The sequence below is a fragment of the Dysidea avara genome, chromosome 11, assembly GCF_963678975.1.
Source record: "Dysidea avara chromosome 11, odDysAvar1.4, whole genome shotgun sequence".
NCBI lineage: Eukaryota > Metazoa > Porifera > Demospongiae > Dictyoceratida > Dysideidae > Dysidea > Dysidea avara.
Window position 1 is genome coordinate 14255185 of NC_089282.1, and position 19557 is coordinate 14274741.

At 38.1% G+C, this 19557-nt stretch overlaps 1 protein-coding gene across 1 annotated transcript; it reads right to left on the reverse strand.

Annotated features, from left to right (window-relative positions):
* Positions 1-2470: 2470 nt before the first annotated feature.
* On the reverse strand, positions 2471-16990 carry LOC136237879 (NACHT, LRR and PYD domains-containing protein 13-like). Its single transcript, XM_066028123.1, has 4 exons — positions 16082-16990; positions 12461-12487; positions 2717-5150; positions 2471-2667 (listed from the first exon to the last, which is right to left on the reverse strand). The coding sequence occupies exons 1-4, from the start codon at positions 16905-16907 to the stop codon at positions 2565-2567; spliced, it is 3390 nt and encodes a 1129-aa protein (XP_065884195.1). The 5' UTR covers positions 16908-16990; the 3' UTR covers positions 2471-2564.
* Between the last annotated feature and the right edge of the window lie 2567 nt (positions 16991-19557).

Genomic DNA, 19557 nt, shown 5'->3' on the forward strand with positions numbered 1-19557 from the left:
GGCAACTCAAGTTGAACTACAAGCTGCTGGAAATTTTTATGGGACTGATTTGTATGTTTTGACAGAAAAGCCCAGCAAAACAGATTATCATGGGATATGTTATGCAGCATCTACTAACCTAAGTTTCAAAGAAAAAAATTTTACACATACAGTATGCAATTGGCACATAATAGCTATAGCTCTTCTGTTCATTTTGATGTCATAATAGACTTAAAAAGTAAAAATTATATAAGAGATCTGCCTACAATACACCATACTTTTCCTAAATATAACATTATTGCCATCATTACACAAAACTCATGTATCAAGCTCTACTGATCTGGCTACACCTAATCACAAATTAAAATCAACATTCTTGACAAGCTTTATATGACTAAATAGTTTAGCAACTGTTTTACATAGTTGTGAACTTGAACATGTACTTAGCTAGCTTTCACCTGGTCAACCCCCCAAATTCCTGATCCCCCCCAAAAGGAGAAATCCTACTGACTACAAGTGTATCATGTACTAGAAGTGAGTGCACATGTGCTACAATATTATTCAGTCCTTGAGGCCTTCTGGCTGCCAAGCCTGTTGGTGGAATGCTGTATACTGAGGGTTCGGTATCAGCTATGTACCTCAGTAATTGGCTGTAGTAAACTGATTATGATTGCTTGACATGTATCAACAGGCAATGAGAAAGATTCTTTACCTACAAGGAATCAAGTATTGATAGGACGTTTCAAAGTCTCTTGGCAAGTCACCCACAGTGTAAACTGATGAAAAATCAGGTGTAGAGATTGAGGGAGACAAATTGCCAACAGCAGAGATTGACAAAAAGTCATCAACATTGGAACTAGGGGTCAAGTTACTGACAACATAGATTAGTGCTGGTAAACCACCAATGGCAGAAACTGAAAACATTTCACCATTGATAGAAACTGAGGATGAACCATCAACAATGGAGGCCAGGGACCTGTTAACAATGATCGAAGTTGATAACATGTCACCAACATTAGAGACCAAGAACAGTTTAGGGTCACTAACAACAAAGATTGATTGTGACAAGTCAATGACAGAGGGTGACGAGTCACCAGTAATGGAGACAAAGGACAATACTTCAATGGATGACAAGTCAACAATGACACCGACAAAAATTGGTGATGACAAGTGGCAAAGAACATTGGATGACAAGGCAGCGACCTCATTATGCCAATGACAGAGACTGACAACATATGTGACCCAGTCTGAGAAAACCGGGCTTATCGCCTATTTAAAAGTATCAAGAACCGCCAGTTTTAAGTATTTAGTGTGTTGTAGCTCGCCAATGGTTGAAGTTATGTGTACCAAATTTTCACACATTTTATCCCAATTCCTTACCTTCCAGAGCATCCACTGTGCAAGTAGCCAACAACTAAGTTTCTTGCCATTTTAGATAGTTTTTAAACCGAGGTTGACTTTATCAGGCGAGCTGCAAATTGGGTGGGAGGTGGGAGCCTTGGAAGGCGGGCAAGATGGTGTTCAAAAATTGAAAGGGAAGGCCAAGGGATGAATTAGGTCAAGTTTTGGGCCATTTAGGTCTCAAAACTGGCTAAAATGAAAGGAAATTCACAGCAGAGGTGCTTATTCAACACCACAGAGCTGTACAGACATCCCCAGGCTGACCAGAGCTCCATTAAGGCCCCACACCGCACGTACGGATCGCCACTGGGCTTGAGAAAAGCAGCCAGCAAAACCAGACCAGCTGATTTTGATTGTGGAATTAGATAGTTTATTCATGTAGCTTTGTGTCCTGGGTGAAAAATTGAATCTGCTGACATGGGCGATAAGACCGATTTTCTCAGACTGGGTCACATATCACCAATGATAGAAGCTGATGAGAAGTGTTTTGTTATTGAAACTAATGGCAGTCTATCATTGTGCACATGATTGGTGACTTAATTATCTATCATTGGTGAATCAGTCTCAGTCTCTCTTGTTGATAAGTTGCCGTCAGGTTCTGTTGTTGATAAGTTATCATCAAGTTCTGTTGTTGGTTGATTGTCCTGAGCTTCTATCATTGTGCTATGTTATAGAAAGTTTTCAACTTGTCCACAGCCTTCTTCAGTCATAGCTTTCATGTTTTAACGGAATTCACTGCAATTGTAATCTGAGAATAAGGTTTCTCTTGAAAACAACACTAAGTACAGGGTATTACACAACTCTCTATTAGGGAATCTACGAAGTAGCTCCTACAAAAAATGGAAGTTGCAGACATATAATCATAGAAAAAAATGGTGCTTTGTGTCTGGACTCTATACTTCCACTCATTAATTAGAAGCTGCTTTACTAGTGGATGTTGAAGTTTGGCAGCACCAAAACATGCTCTGCGTTTGTGCTTAGAGCACTTTTGAGTATGTAACTACTGTACATGTTCATGGCCAGAGGCAAAGATATGTTTATAATTAATTTTTGTCTCCCTAGCTGGCAGTTATATACTCTCTTAGCAGCATTGATGGTAATTGATCATTTCCAATATATGACTGTGTACCATTAACTACAGTGTATGTGCTTTTACAAAAATGACAAATATTATGATTTCAGCTTCACACAATATGTACTGTCATTTCGTACTTATAACCTTTCTTCCAGTAATACCCTATTGTCTTGGGTAATTTTTCCCTTAATATAAGGTATTCCTCATATGTCCTACACAAGAGCAATTACAAAATTATACACATAACTATAGTATACTCACCAGATAACCTGTTTAGTTGTATTAATTTCCTGACTAAATGTAAATGGATTGTTTTGCCATGTCCACTGAACTAATGACAATACTTCTAGTGTAGCATTTTGGTTGTAGTTTTCAATAATATCAGCAGCCGCTCCTTGCTCCATGTGAAAGGGATTAAGGATTAGGTGTTTTAATGATGCATTTTGTGTTAACATTGTACACACATTATTACTGGCTACCTCATCTAGGTAGCAACCAGAAATGTTCAGTGTTTCTAAAGTGTTGTTATCCATTAGGCCAAGACAGAAACACTGCACCGCATATTGTCCCCATTTCGCATCACGTGTATGTTCTGGTTTTTCAGTAGTAAAATCTATGTAGGTCAATGATCGATTAGTTTTAAGACAGGTTTTAATGCTATTCATAAGTTTATTGGAAACACCACATATAAAACTTGCTATAAATGTTTTTACCGATCCGTTTGATGACAGCCCATTAAAAATGTTTGGTAGCTGTAAAATAAAATCCGCCCTAACCAAAAAAGTTTTAATACTATTATTGCATCTCAATATTTTAGAAATTGTTTTGCCATTGTCAAGATGATGAAGATCAATACTTAATTCCTCAAGTGATGTAGTATTACACAATGCATCAACGAAAGTAGTTGAATATTCCTTATCATAGGCACAACATTCAATGGATAATCTTCTAAGACGCCGTGATTCAGTGAGATACCCAATAAAATCGAGGTTGTCTACTGTCAAGTTATAGCTCACCAGTAGTTCAGTTATAGTCTCACTTAGATTTGCAAGAATTTTACCCAAGTTTTTAAACCCAGATTTTGATAAGTGAAGATTACAACCGAAGGATGCTATTCCATCTGACCTGCTGCTTAAATAATTAGCCATTATCTCTATTCGATTATCTGTTAATGATAAACCAGTCACATTCAATCCTTTGCATCCACAGACTGAAAGGAAATAAGCAGTATACTCATACTCTACATCTGATTTTAATGTTAGGTTAACATCCTTTTTTTCATCGAGTACCTGACCAAATTCATGACAAAGAGTTTTATCTTGGGCTTCAAATAAGCAGTGCAATATGATGGTAAGTAGTTTATTATCTTTTGCAAATACTTCTTGTAACTTTTTAGCTAAACACAACGACTTCAGGAGTGGTTTATTTATCAAACCAAACATGAATTGGAACACATTTGTCCAAGAAGCTTGATCAAAATAGTCATCGATATGGTTTATAACAGTGTTTTCTGGGCTCAATATTGACATGGCTGCCAAAAATTGCTTCACTGAATGATGAAGGAAACTGTAACGAATTTCCTGGTCATCAAGATCATTTGAAACATATTCAATACTTAAAAGTCCAAATGCATCATTGCTTTTAAATTTAAGATCTTCTAATTCTTTTGCCAATTCTTTATCTTCCAATTTTATTTTTGTTTCATCTGTTACTGTTAACATATGAAGAGCTTTTCTGCATAGCTTAGTGAAAACTGAGCTCAATTCAACAGGTATAAATTGTAAACTTGTAAATTTCTCCTTTAAATTGTCAGGAATATTAGCGCGGATGCAGTGCAATACAAACTTCCCATAAAGTTCTGACAAAGTTTTAGGTAATTCGTTAGCAGTTTTAGGTAATTTGTTAGCAGTTTTAGGTAATTTGTTAGCAGTTTTAGGTAATTCGTTAGCATTTTTACTATATAAAAAACAAAATATGGTCACAATAATGGGAATATAAAACTTTTGTCTTGTAATAATTAATGTTTCACGGAGACACTGCAAACGTAACGCATTACTTTTATAGTATTCATTGATATATGCATTAACAGTTTGTTCAGTAAATCCCAGTATCTGGTAATAGTGATCTTTTGCTGCCTCAGATATGCAATTAGAACAAGAGGGTCGAGAAGTAACTATGATTGTAGAACAAGTAAGTGCCTTCTTTTCAAAGATCATGTCATGAAAGAAAGATTTTGATTGCAAGTGAACAGGAAGCTCATCCCATCCATCTAGTATAAAAACTAACCCATTACCATGATTGTGTTGAGCATAGCCCTCTATATCAGGACAACCAAGTTTAGTAAATAGTTTATACAGACTGTTCACGTTTTGGTAGTCACTGTCACGAAGGGAAACTAAAAACACCAAGTCTTTTGTCAGCAGTTCACCCTTAGCCCACTGTTTGCAAATGTTTATTACAAATGTAGTTTTACCAACTCCAGGATCTCCCTCAATCAGTATGATGTTTTGTTTCCCATTAGTTAGTATAGTATCAACTGTTATGTTTTCGTCTGCACCTAAGTCCTCCTTTGACTTTACTATGGTAACATCTAAGTACTGTGCAGGTCCTTTTAAATTAGGCCACCTGGTAGGATCAGCTGGTCGTTTAAGATAACAAGATTGTAAGTGAATTTTGGTGTTCTTTACAGCTATATCTGTGATAGTAGATATTGAAAATATGAGCAGCTGATTTTAATTACACACACAACAATTGTCACAACATGTACACTTAATTGTACAATAGATAGTATATACCTCAGCAATGCAACATTAATTTTAGTAAACATCTAATTTTTCAGCTGTGGCCAACTATGGATAGGCTATAGCAGACCAAAATTCATTTCTTTTTCAATCAACAATAGTGCTTTGGGTAAAAGCTACATGTAGGTTTATATACAATGAGATGCTTCTGTGACAGATATTCATTGTTGCAGAAGACATTAAATGATAATTCTAAACAGCAGAGTTCTATTTTGTTTAGGGGGTCCTTACTTATTCTTAATATTTAAAAATAATATTTAAAAATGAAATAAAAATTAGTGAAACAGATAAATGATGGTATTACTGTGATAAAATCCCTACATAATCATTTTGTTGAATACCAAAGTAGGGATTTTACCACCAAGCTATGTAGTCTGGTGCCATCCACTCCTTTGCAAAATGTAAGGGTCTGGTGAAATACAGATACTAAATCATTTCTACTGCCCAGGTTCGGCAGTAGCCAATTAATGCATGCCAATGACATTCACACAGAAATCACCTTGGCAATGCAATGCCTTTGTTTGGACCCAGTCACATATGATGAATTGTTTGCTCTTGTGGAAAGTTCATTTGATTTCACAGGATGTAATGATGTTCAACTACAGGGATGACTCCTACAAGTAGGTATATTGTGTTTAGAGATTTGCATGCATACCAGCTTTTGTTTACATGATAGCACAGCTAGTTTTATGCCTTGTGTGCATACACTTCTCCTTTTTTATGATAATGCCTCATAAATATGACTGTGTGTGTCTGTGTCTGCGAGTGTGTGTGTGCATGTGTGCGTTAGTGCTGAAACGAATAGCAATTTTTAGTATTCGATTAGTTGTGAACAAAATGACCAACTATTTGTTAAGCATGAATAAACACTGACATTTTTGTTGGGCAGTAAGGTAAAACCTGAGAGTTATTTCTATCTTTTCTAAAATGAAAATTTTCAGTATGAATATGCCACTTTGTTCACAATCTCAAGCTTCTAGGTTGGCTTTATTCATCTGATTACAGCTTACTACAGTGCTAAAGAATATTCCAATAGCGTGTTATGCTGACCGAATAGTCAAATATTCGAATACTTGTTTCAGCACTAGTGTGTGTGTGTGTGTGTGTGCATGTGTGCGCAGGGCCATAGCAGAGAATTTAGGAGTGGTCAGGCCATCCATCACACAACAGGGGAGGAGAGAACTATCAAAAAATTAGGCATTACCTTTTTCAAAGTTTGAAATACCAATGACAATGGAGCTGCAAAGCAGCTCTTTCTAGGGGGGTCTGGGGGCATGCCCCCCCCCCCCCCCCCAAGGAAAATTTTGAAATTTACATGTATCAAGATAGCATCTAGAGTGATTTTCAGCAAATTAATTTTGTTACTGTATATTAAATAAAGAATATGCATACATTCATGTGATCCTTACTGAATGATGTATACTGTAGTAAAACAAAACATGTATGTAGTATAATGTATAAATGAAATTTGGGCCCCTTGCCCTTGGCTCCTTATATATAATCATATCTCCATCATTAATTTTTCCATCTACCAGAGGATGTCGAATTGGAGCACAACACTGCATGTAAAATTTTTGTACTGAAATATTGAACTTGTATTGATTACAAAGTATATAAACAAGACATACATAGAGTGTATCATCACTGTAATGTATATTTACCAAAGACAGTCAGTCTGTGTTCATTACCTGTAACAAATTCATTAAGACAGTGCTCTAAGCATAGCTTGTCAGTTCCTCTTTGTGAATGTGTAATAACATCAAATTATTGAGACATGCTTGGCTCATTGTTGTTCTTAAAAATGTTTTAACTCAACGTAAGGCTGAGGCACTCCTTTCACTCACAGCATTAGTTGCAGGCATAAACATAAGGATTTTTAAAATGTTACAAACTTCTGACATGCTGCATCTAGCTGCTGTTGAAAAGCTGCATATGTGAGCCTTGACATCATGCAATGTAAGCCGATCATGATCGTCACCCTGGGAAAAACTAGATGTAAAAAGTTCAAGTTGAGTAGTAAGAAGAGCACCATCAAAGTCACTGCCATAAAACTGGACAACAAATTTAATCTCAATGGTGTAGTTTTCTCCTTTGGCAGTTTTTAATAGTAGATTCTCCAGGTTACAATAAATTCTATATCCTGGCTGATCAAAATGACTTCTGATGAATTTTGTTACTAAGTCTATTGCCTCCATATACTTTTGATGATACAAATCCTCTGGGGTTGTAGAAAAACTGCTTTCACTAGTGCCTATCTCAAATCGTTTTGGGGCTTTCCTTTTTCGAGGAAGTACTGGTTCATCCACACCTAAGTCATTTTGATAATGAAGTACTTTTTCCCAAAATAGGTGGAAGTAATCATCTGTACGCATTTTATCAAGGGTCTTGCAAGTTAATTCAGCCACATGTTGACCATCCGATGCACTGAGCTTTGGAGTTTGCAATGTTTTGCTAAGATTATCTGTGTGGTGTAGGATACACACTACAAGCAGGAGGCCAAAAAGAAACTCAAATTTTGTCATCTGTGCTTCAACTCCACACACTCTAGAGCGTGCCTCAGAATCCTTGGTCATATCCATGGCTTCAACCCATAATTCCTGAAATACACTGTAATTATCAATGACACTTTGCAAAGACATTGCTTTGACAGTCCACCTGGTTGGGCACAAAGTTCGAAAACTTGGCACAGCTGGAGCAAGATCCATTTTCAGTTTTTCAAACAAAGTGTCACGCCGTGGTGAATATTTCAAGAGTTTAGCGATTTCACCAACCGTGTCCAAAGCATGACACAATAGCTTACTCTGTCGCATGGTGTCACCTGCTGCCAGATTTAAAGCATGACCGTAGCAATGAGTAAAAACAGCTCTCTGCTTAATCTCACAAATTTGGGTAGCTACCCCTGTCCTAACTCCTGCCATGTTAGCTGCACTATCATAGCACTGGCCTCGACAGTCCATCAGAGACAATTTCATATCCTTCAACACACGTTTCAGCAAGCCTACTAAAACATTAGCTTTGATGGAGTCAACTTTCTCTATGCAAACAAAATCTTCATGAGCAGCAAATGTGTCATCAACTGAACGGAGGCAAACTACTACTTGTTCTCTATTAAATTTTGATGAATCAGTTACCTCATCCGCCATAAGTGAAAAATACTTTCTCTTTTGAATGGGCTTTGATATAGTAGTAGAGACTGAATCTGCCATCGCTTCAATAATATCATTTTGGATTTGTGGACTGTTGTATTTATCTGTTATCTTCCCGAGATAATCTAAAATCCTTGAAACATCAATTCCACGAAGGAGTAGAAGTTGGTTAAAATTACCGTCAACCTCATTACCATCTCCACGAAGTGGTAGCCCTTGCCCTGCTAAGTAACATATACTCTGTGCTACTTTTAGCAAGTATTTTCTATTTTCTTCTTTTGACTTAGCATGGTTGGATGATATAAGCTTTCCTACATCTCCTGTTGTTTGTGGCAAAGTATACATAACTTGGACAGCCTCTTTATGGCAGCTACTAGACTCATGTTTGTAGAATGTATCTGTGTTTCCAGCAGCGTCTTTCCAATTAGAATAGCCACGACTAATAAATGCAAAGTCAACACTGCCTGTTGAACTTAGCCTTTTAAGGTGAACAGCTTTCACACATGTGTGGCAAAACACTATGTCATTAGTTACATCATAGTGGAGCCAGCGCCACTTCTGAAACCACTGCTGTTGAAACGAATGCTTCACTACAGTTTTCTTACCAAACTGACATTGTGGAAACGCCCAGCGGGTAGGTTGATTTGGCATCTCCCCAACTAGTCTGGCGCCGCCCGCCCCTTCGCAAAAAGTAAGGGTCTGGTGAAATACAAATACCTAATCATTTCAAAAGGAATTCAATTAGACAGCGTACGTAATGCTTGTTACGTCAGATGATTGCACTTCAATTCAAACAAAAGCATTGTGTTGCCAAGGCGATTTCTGTGTGAACGTCATTGGCATGCACTAATTGGCTAGCGCCGAATCTGGGTGCTAGAAAATGATTTAGTATCTGTATTTCACCAGACCCTTACTTTATGCGAAGGGGCGGGCGGCGCCAGACTACTCCCCAACGTCTGGGAGTGAAATCGTAGAGAATACTGCTCTTGAATTCGAAGCAGTACCGTCACTAGCCGCCAACTTTCAAGCATGTAATTCTAATAATATATCCGTGTGGATCACGTGACAAGGCATTATGCTTCGTGCCAAAGGCCAATATAGTAGCACTAGTCTGTGAGTTACACTGTAGTAGTGTAGTGAATGATTTGTTAAGTACTATATGTTGTCAGTTTTAAGAATATATATACTGGTAGTACGTATCTGGAAAAGTGGTCAGGCTTTGGCCTGACTGGCCTGACCATGTACTACGGCCATGGCACTGCGTGTGTGCGTGTGTGCGTGTGTGTGTGTGTGTGTGTGTGTGTGTGTGTGTGTGTGTGTGTGTGTGTGTGTGTGTGTGTGTGTGTGTGTGTGTGTGTGTGTGTAACTAAAGCTAACAACCATAAAATCAGCTATTCTTGCCCTCTACATGTTTATGATTAATCAGTAAGACCAGATAACATTGGGCATGTATCGCTATCAATTTTATGTGATTTTAAGAATCTAAACCAAAACAGCCAAGCTGTAAAAAAAGACTGTGGCCCCCAAAAAGGCCAAGGTGTAAAAAGATGTGAAATCCAAGGTGGTGGCCAAGAAATGGCTATGATGGTAGGTTAATGGCAAAAATTTTAATTACGACAATTCTTACATTGCCTCCTCCACTAGGATTCGGCACCAAATTTACCTGAATTGTTGTAATTAAAATTTTGCCATTAACCTACCATCACAGCCATTTCTTGGCCGCAACCTTGGATTTCACATATTTTTTTACCTTGGCCTTTTTGGGGGCCGCACTCTTTTTTACAGCTTGGCTGTTTTGGTTTAGATATCACTTCTTTTTGTATTGCAAGCCACAAAGCTGGCCATATAAACTGGCTTTGGTGTTTCCTTTTAACTTTTTTTTTCTTTACTACAAGAATTGTGGAACAAAGGAAGTAATTGTGTGTATAGCTTTTGTCTGATGAAATATTTGTATATTTAACATTGAATGATGATTATCACATATATACTGTAGTTAATAAGGTGACTTCTTACATAACTGAACTGTAGCTGAAACTCTCATTGTTTGTAGCTGAACTCTTTTCAGGGTGATTTGTTTCTAGCTGAACTCTCTACAGGATGATTTGTTTCTAGCTGAACTCTCTACATGGTGGTTTCTTTGTAGCTGAACCCTCTACAGGGTGGTTGAACTATCTACATCAGGGTGATTTGTTTGCAACTGAACTCTCTACAAGATGAATTGTTTCTAGCTGATCTCTCGATAGTGTAACTTGATTGTAGCTGAACTCTCTACAGGATGGTTTCTTTGTAGCTGATCTCTCTACAGGGTGAACTTGTTTCTGGCTGAACTCTCTACAGATGATTTGTTTGCAGCTGAACTCTCTACGTGATGGTTTCTTTGTAGCTGAACTCTCTACAAGGTCACTTCTACTAGCTGATCTCTCTACAGGGTGACTTGTTTGTAGCTGAACTATCTGCAGGGTGATTTGTATGTAGCTAAACTCTCTAGAAGGACTTCTTCTAGCTGATCTCTCTACAGGGTGACTGTTCTATTAGAGTATCTCGATCTCGCATATGCTACACGTAGTTGGTTTTGGAATCAGAACTCAGTGGTCTGCAATCCGATTCTTCTGTACTACTGTAAGGACTTTCTATGATTATTATTCCAGCTACACACCGATTTTCAGCTCATTGCTCTAAGGGGTTTGCCTGGTAGGCGTGAAAACTAATAGTTTTTTATTTATAAAAATCGATCGCGTAATTGTGACACAGGTTGGGTTTAGTGTCATATCTCGATGACCTTTAACTGGATTCCTTTCAAACCACAAAAAGGCACTCCTACGATAGTTACTCCATCTACACAGCAATTTTCAGCTCATTCCTTCAAAGGGTTTACCCTGTGGGCGTGACAGACCTTTGACCTTATTTTACGCACATAATCGGTCATAACTCCGTGAATGTTCATCGGATTCCTACCAAACTTGGTACTGAGATACGCCGTAATGAGTCCTTTGAGTGTGCCAAATTTCAGCCCGATTGGAGAACACATTCGAGTTTTATGACGGATTTTGCAAAGTGTGCGAAATGAAGAAGAAAAAAAAGAAAAAAAACCCAAACTTTGGCCGCTCGTATCTCGGAAATGGCTGCAGCGAATTTCTTCAAATTTGGAATGTTGACTCCCCTACTTAGCCAGCACTTCTGTAGTAAATTGGATTTCAATTGGATAAGGGATCATGGAGCTACAAAGGTGTGAAAATCGCGTTTTCTTTCTTCCTGTAAATATACTCACGGTGTGGCGCGTCGGCTTCTTGGGCCGCATGACACACTACTGTGTGTCTAAAATTCACATCAATAATACCGATGTGTGAAATGCATGTACATATGTAACCATGCCATATATGCATCCCAGAACCTTTGCAAACCTTTTGTCAATTCTAGGTTAGTTGTGCAATCACATCCATAGGGATTATGATGCATGGTCAATCACTTTTTCATATGAATGATCAGAGACACGGGAAGCAGAGTGAACCAGAATACTCAGATTCCACTATACAAGTTGAAGAGGCTATCACGCGCACACAGAGTGAGTATCTATTGCACTAAAATCTTATACACTATACTACAAGTTTAGAATAGTGGTGGCTACAAGAAATAAGGTTGAGCCCAGAAATGGTGCATGAGTCTTCAAGTTGTGTATGTCAGAGGTGATTCTGTAGTGGTCGTTGAGTGGTAATGGTGGCTATTTTATTTGGGTACTGTTAGAGGTGATTCTGTAGTGGTTGTTGAGTGGTAGCGGTGGCTATTTTATTTGGGTACTGTCTACTGTGAGCACATCCCTGGTACTAAATTATAGACCTTATCTTTGCAGACATGTTTACAAACTTGAGCCAAAGCTGAATAGTCTTAAGGTCTTTGTAAACAAATACGATTTTTGTATTATAATAGAAACAGCTTTTGGTTAACTGTAAATTAGTATATAACTGCTGTTCAGATAACTGTGGCTCAACTGCCCATAAACATTTTAACAGCTGGACTACAATATGATCACATAATAATATTATACACACATTAAAACTTACTATCATCAATTTTTTCTGGCATCTGACCTTTAAAAACACAAATATTACGTGTAAAGATAATGCAGCATTGGTTCTAGAAGTATTTACCATTTAACCGCTTGCAAGCAGCTGCTAAGCAAACACTCTACATCTCAAACCGGGTAAAAAGCAGAATGACTTACACATTAGAATGATACCGAATTTCACTTTAATAAAACACATACCATAAAGGAAAAATAATACACTAGAATGACCATCCCTACTCTGTTTTCAAATAATAAGTTGGAGAAAGTTGCAACAATTGTGCATGTACAGGTATGTACAAAATGAGAGACTTTCCATCTTGTATGAACAATAGTAATTTTTGATTGTTATACTGAAAGAATGATATATAGTACTTGCACTAAATGGGAGAAAAGCTACCAAGGTTGATTGGCAAGTCAAAGCACAAAATTAGTATACTGTTGGAGCCTATGTTTATATATAATGTCAATGTCGTAAGAGTTTGTGGACAAGTTCTGCCCACATTGTAGCCCATTAATTCCCATGCTGCAAGACTTACATTCAGAGGAAATGTATCATTAATGACCACAATCCATACAGTTTGAGGAAATTCATCAACTTTTTACACTTGGCTGATAACTCAAGAGACAAAACAATGATGGTAAACTATTCACAAAACTATTCAAAGTCAGGCACTTTGTTGAAATGGTTACATCAAAGATTCCTTGGAGGTTTGGCCAGGAAAGCTATAAGTGTAATGGACAGCAACATGAATAAATAAGGAAACCCAGTAATTTATGCCTTCAAGTTTGTGTTGTGAAAACAAAATTTAATGAGGTTTGATCTCTCAACCACACTTCTTATGCTTTATTTATGAGGTGACATACTGATAAGACACAGCTTGGCAGAGGGCATTTTCCTGCTGCCGAAATTCAATCAACAGTGCACTCTAAAAACCAGTCTATACAAAAGCATAGCAACATTAAGCGTGCTTCAGAGCAGTATGCTGCTTCAAGGATGACTCTTCGAGATCGTTTGTCAGGCAGTATGAACTAAAAACGTAACAGTCTTAAGTGTTAGTTGCTTAAGGATCAGTCTGTTATTGTTACCCAAACTCTTGAGGTAGTTAATTAGTGTACCAGACATACTACTTACATCCCAAAAGAATGAATATCTAGGCATGGATGGTGTTCAATGGAATTCATGAAAAGCACCCTTCAACAGCCTCGCAACCACAGAATGTGATCCTACACTGACTCCATCCACCACTTCATGTACTGCTGAGCGGTAATTACCAATTAAGAGACTGATATTGGTAACCTTGAGAGGAAAAGTCAGCAAGGAAGTTTATGGCATCTACTATAGGTCCTAAAAGGGGATTTCTACCCCACTCATTACTCCAACTACTCAGACCAGCAAGTTAGCTGTAACTTGTATTTAGGATCCATGGCTACTACAACACTACGTACACATGTACTGTATAGTTTGTACTTCAAGATAAGGTGAGTGGTAGTCATATATACAATATAGGTTATGCCAAGAAAGGAAAATTACACATAATCTTAAGATGAACAGGCAGCACCAAGTAGACAGGTTCACATGCATATTTTACATTCAATGTAGCAAAATGTAGCAATAGCTACAACCAATTGCCTAACTATGTGCCAAAACAGAAGTACGTAGTCCTGTCCACCAGTCCAGTGATTACGTCATGTATACAGTCTATCCAATTAGTTGACTATGGAAACGAAGCATTAAAAGTCACATGCTTAAAAGTAACCAATGAGATCAGTAACCTTCAGTTTAAACTAGCACATGAAATTTCATTGGTTTCTTTTTACATGATATTTCATTTGGCCCAGAGGAGGTTGGTCACGCATCATCATTCATCTCGTGATCTCAAAGAAAGGGTTGAACTAGTTCAACCTTCACACCTTTTAATATTCTAAAAGACAGATTTTATATCCATACCAGTGTCCCAGCACCCTTAAAAACCTTCTCAGTGCAATGCACTGCTTTCCTAGCTGCTAAACAAGTCTTAACACTTAGAACAATGTTTGGTTGCATAATTTTACATCATAGGCTTATGACGCGTGACCAATCTCCTCTGCATTTGGCCTATGTTGACAACAAACTTGAAATCGAGTGTGCATGTTTGGACCACAGAAATGTCACACCTGTGCATATTTTGGTTTTTACACATCATCCTGTTTACCCCAAATATGGATGTTGTTTTCATGTTTACCTCACATTTCAAAGTAGACAATCACCTTTTATGGTTGTTGCTCTGTGCATGGTTTTGTTGTAAACATTCCACAAGTCTTAACACTTAGAACAATGTTTGGTTGCATAATTTTACATCATAGGCTTATGACGCGTGACCAATCTCCTCTGCATTTGGCCTATGTTGACAACAAACCTGAAATCGAGTGTGCATGTTTGGACTACAGAAATGTCACACCTGTGCATATTTTGGTTTTTACACATCATCCTGTTTACCCCAAATATGGATGTTGTTTTCTTGTTTACCTCACATTTCAAAGTAGACAATCACCTTTTATGGTTGTTGCTCTGTGCATGGTTTTGTTGTAAACATTCCAAACCTTTTTACTTGCTATCTCCATAGGGCAGTGATTGTTGGCCAAGCTAGCCAATGAGAACAAAATCTGAAATAAGATTTTCCTCACATTTAATTGGTCAAATCCAAGCAACTTTGTGACTACCGATGACTACCGATGTGAACCACCTTTACCTTTCCAACTACATGAGTGATGTAAATAAGGTTTTTGTTCAAAATCACTTCCGTGCCAAAGAATTTTATATGCCCCTTCAAGCATATTTTTATATTACATCAGCAACAATTGTTTCAATGATCAGAAGAAACTACTCCCCCGAAATAATTATTCAAATTATGTTCCCACTTGCTTAACAGGAAACATTATTAATCTGAAACCGGTTTTTTAGTATTATAGAGTATAGTGGTGGTATATGGAAGTGCTACTATAGGCCAGTACCTCTTACTTTATAAATGTTATAAAGTCCATATATAAAATATTATTGGTAAAATTTGGGGACAGGTTTTGGGAATATATATATATTGCTCAAAAAGGATGCAATAGCAAAGATTAAATAATTATCTACTAGTGTAGGTAATGCCCAAGCATTCAACAAATTAATCTACTCCACCAATTTGCCTGAAGTTCTATGTGATAGTTACTAGTACAAGCCCATACTATCAAGGCAGAATGCTTTCAGTGAGGCTGAGATTTGTACCATGTAGATTTTAAATTTTCTATTTGTTTGCTGTATGCGATTTCTAAAACAAAGCACGAGTATGATAGAATAGGCCGTCAGCAGAGGCCACATGACATAACAATTGTTTAGTTACTGCATGATTTTGGTAGTTCTAGTCGTACCCACGGTGATTCCTATGATTTATGTATAAATTGTCAACTATAATTTATTTGTATGCCTTCTTTGGTCCTCATCACAACAGCTAAACCTGCGGTGTGAATTCTACTTCAAGCTTGTGTCTTTCACAAATAAAATATATAATCCCTACTTTAGACCATACAATTAGTAAGGCAGGATAAAGTAAGGATTTAATCTGCAAACTTCTTATACTTGCATACTGCCTACCTGCTTCTCTCCAAAAGTGAATATCATCACCAAGTGACGTCATATGATTTGAAACTTGGTAAAAGATTTCATTATTTGTTTCAATTGGAATTGATTTTAAGGTCTTGTTCACCAAACGGAGCAAATTGCTTAAGTGATCTTTTGAATAGTACAAGTACTCATACAACTGTTTTGTCCAAATGCCATCATCAAAGCTGTAAGCCACTTGGTGGTTTAGTGTTGCATATGCTACTAACATATTGTCATAACTCAATGAAATTTCTGATTTTCCTCCTCTGCAGTTCTTTGATTTAATTTCTCCACGGCATGCATCAATAAAAAGTAGCTTGATCATGTTCTTTAAACAGCTTGATTGGCCAAACTCTGATAGTATATCTTTGATTTGTACCCTTCCATCTTTCATACAAATATACCCACTTCCACCATGACCAGCAAAGTAAAAAACAAGCCTTTTGTATACATCAGGATATGCATGTGGCGGCGACTCTGGTTTGGCCAAATAGGTGCAAATCTTATTAAACTTTTTTACAGATAAATTTTCTTTTACTATCACTATATAATTTTTTAGCTCTTGAAAAAGCATTTTCATTGTTTCTGCATCCCTCTTGGCAGAGTGTAGATTTCCATTGTCGTCGTTCGATACTATAAACGCAATCCCTTTGTTTTGAAATGTAATTACCTGTCCATTCTCATCCGTCCCATTCAGTTTGTCGTCCAACTCGGATAAAAATTTCGACTTAACATCGTCGCAGTTGAGTTCCTCATCCGATTCCTCGTTCTGAAGAGCCCGATACTTGGCACTGCAACAACAGAAGAAAGACGACATCGACACCGTTTATCGCAACACTCAGCTTCAGCTCTCATAAATTGTACAGTAAGAGCTGGGCCTTTCCAAATGAGGTCGTTTCCTGTCCTCCGCCCGTCCCGCGTCATAGATATTATTTCCTGTCAGTGCTCACGTGATCAACTTTAGGAAAACAAAATCCACCCTCTGAATCCACCCATAGAGGGATTGCGCGCGTAATGCATTGTGACGTATTTTCGTAAAATGCTTAACAACCGTTGCTTGTCAGACATTTGTGAGGTACGCGAGTGAAGGCTACGACCGAGTGTCGAAAAATTGTACAAAGTTAATGTTTTCCGCTACTGGAGGTCTGGCTCATGAAGCCACTATCTTTTACAAACGTCTGGCTTCTATTTTGTCCAATAAGTGGGGGGATAATTACTCGGTTACTCGGATCAAGTGCCCATCGGTACCGGACGACATAATTTTCACGACGACGTCATGAAAGTTCGCGACGACGTCCTGAGTCTTGCCACGACGTAGTGAAAGTTTGCAATGACGTCCTGAAAGTTCGCGACGACATCCTGAGTTTTGCGACGACGTACTGAGTTTCGCTACGACGTCATGAAATTTCAATTCCCACGCCCACCCCTAAATACACTAGTCTACAAGACTCAGGCAAAGGGAGACTTCAAGACGAAATGGTTTGTGTTGGGGGTGGTAGGCAAGGGCAGTCCATCAAGCCCGGGGAAAAAAAAATAGAACAGTCACAAAATGGAAGACCATGCACCTGGCGGATTTAGTACATCTTAGCTTAGAGTTAACAGTGTGGATGGGTCATGGGTGCCGTGCCATTAGGGCTGGTTCTTCTAGCTATGTTTTTTTTAAATAGCTACCGGAATTTAGTAGCTACTTAATGTTTTAGCAAGAAGATGGAGTCACTAATGAAAGACGGGGGTGCTTGGGGGCTGAATCAAAGTTTTACTGTATGCTAGCTAGGAAGCTGGCACCATAGTGGTATACGTAGCTAAATTTAATACTTAAAGTGTGAGTTGATAGCTAAACATATCAGATAATAGGTTACTCTGGGCTGGCTCCGTTGCTGTCTTTCCTTGTCTTTGCTGCATTCTGCTATTGCATGTATCCGTGGTGCTCGGTCATCATCTGGTCACTTTGACAGAACTCCACCTCCAATGGATCTAGTTAGGGTGGAGTTACGCTTAAGGAGCTGATTTTACTCAAAGTTTTGTTTACTGTAGCTCAGTACTTGTGTGTTGTTATTATATGGGGTGCCATTTGTGCCAAAATAGTACAAAAACACCTTATTTATAAACTATAACCATACTTTATAAATCAATACACTACTTTATAAAGTAATAAATCATACACATACTTTATAAATCATAGACATATACTTTATAAATCATACTTATACTTTACAAATCATGCATATACTTTATAAATCATACACGTAATTTCTAAATTATTAACATAATTTATAAACATGATTTATTAGGCATTTAGTATTTCAATAAGCAATCACGACCACATGATATTATCGTTTGGTAACGATTTTCAGTAATCGATAAAATAATTTTGCACACGTGTAGAATAAAGCTTTGCACGTGTAGCTTTTAAAGCGGGTCTTACCGGGTCACACAAGCTTTGGAACAAAGCATTTTTAACATACGCTGGGGCTATAGCGCAGGACCAACTACGTCACAGTGTGCATAACAGACTGGATCCATGATCCAACAGTCGACCTTGACTCTGATGTCCACCCTCACTCGGCCATACTGAGTTGCTTCCACAACCACTTTCTCTTCGGCTCTTACTTCATCAACAAGGTATTTAACCAAGTTATTAGATGTGTTACTTTCGGAGTTGCCCGCTTGAGGCAAGGTAATTAATTAACCCGAATTGGGCTGAATGGAACGTAAATAAGTGTTACTTATAGTACTATTGTTTTTTATTGTTATTCCCGGGCTAGATGGACTGCCCTTGCCACCACCCCCAACACTAGTTGGCATGTGCTGGACAACTGAGAGAGAAGGTTGGACTCAGTAGTCCCTGTTTTCATCACAGTGGCCCATCTATGGAGAGATGTCAGCAGATCATAGCAAGATGGATCTGCTACCACGGATACACACTACTGTCGAGTGCAACAGAGAAAAGGAGAGTGTGCAGGGTCCGTGTACTTTTCCGCCACTCTTAATCCCAATGTCCAAAACTATAGGCGCTTCGCGCGCGCAAAAAGGTAATAGGCGCTTTGCGCGCTGCCAGCGCGCGCGAAGCGCCTATTACCTTTTAGGGTAACGCTACCATACGCAAGGAATTTTGACGTCAAAAAAAATTGACAAATTTGACGAATCGGTTTAATTCATCAAATTTAAATTCGTCAAATGTTTATAAGCGCCTTTAAAAGTACAGGTTTTGCCTACAATTTCTTCATTTTCGTCAACATTTTATTCGTCAAATCTGCTGAAGTCTGAATTCGTCAAATTTTTGTGACGTCTAAATTTCCTTGCGTACGGTATATTCACCCAACTTGATGTGGCGCCTCAAAATAATAACGCACTTTGTAAGCGTTTAGTCATTAGAGTGCTCCTTTAATAACCTAGCTACACTGCAGCGCTGGATGTCAGCACAGATACTATACTTACAAAGGATTGGCAACGCGCGATCAAAACAA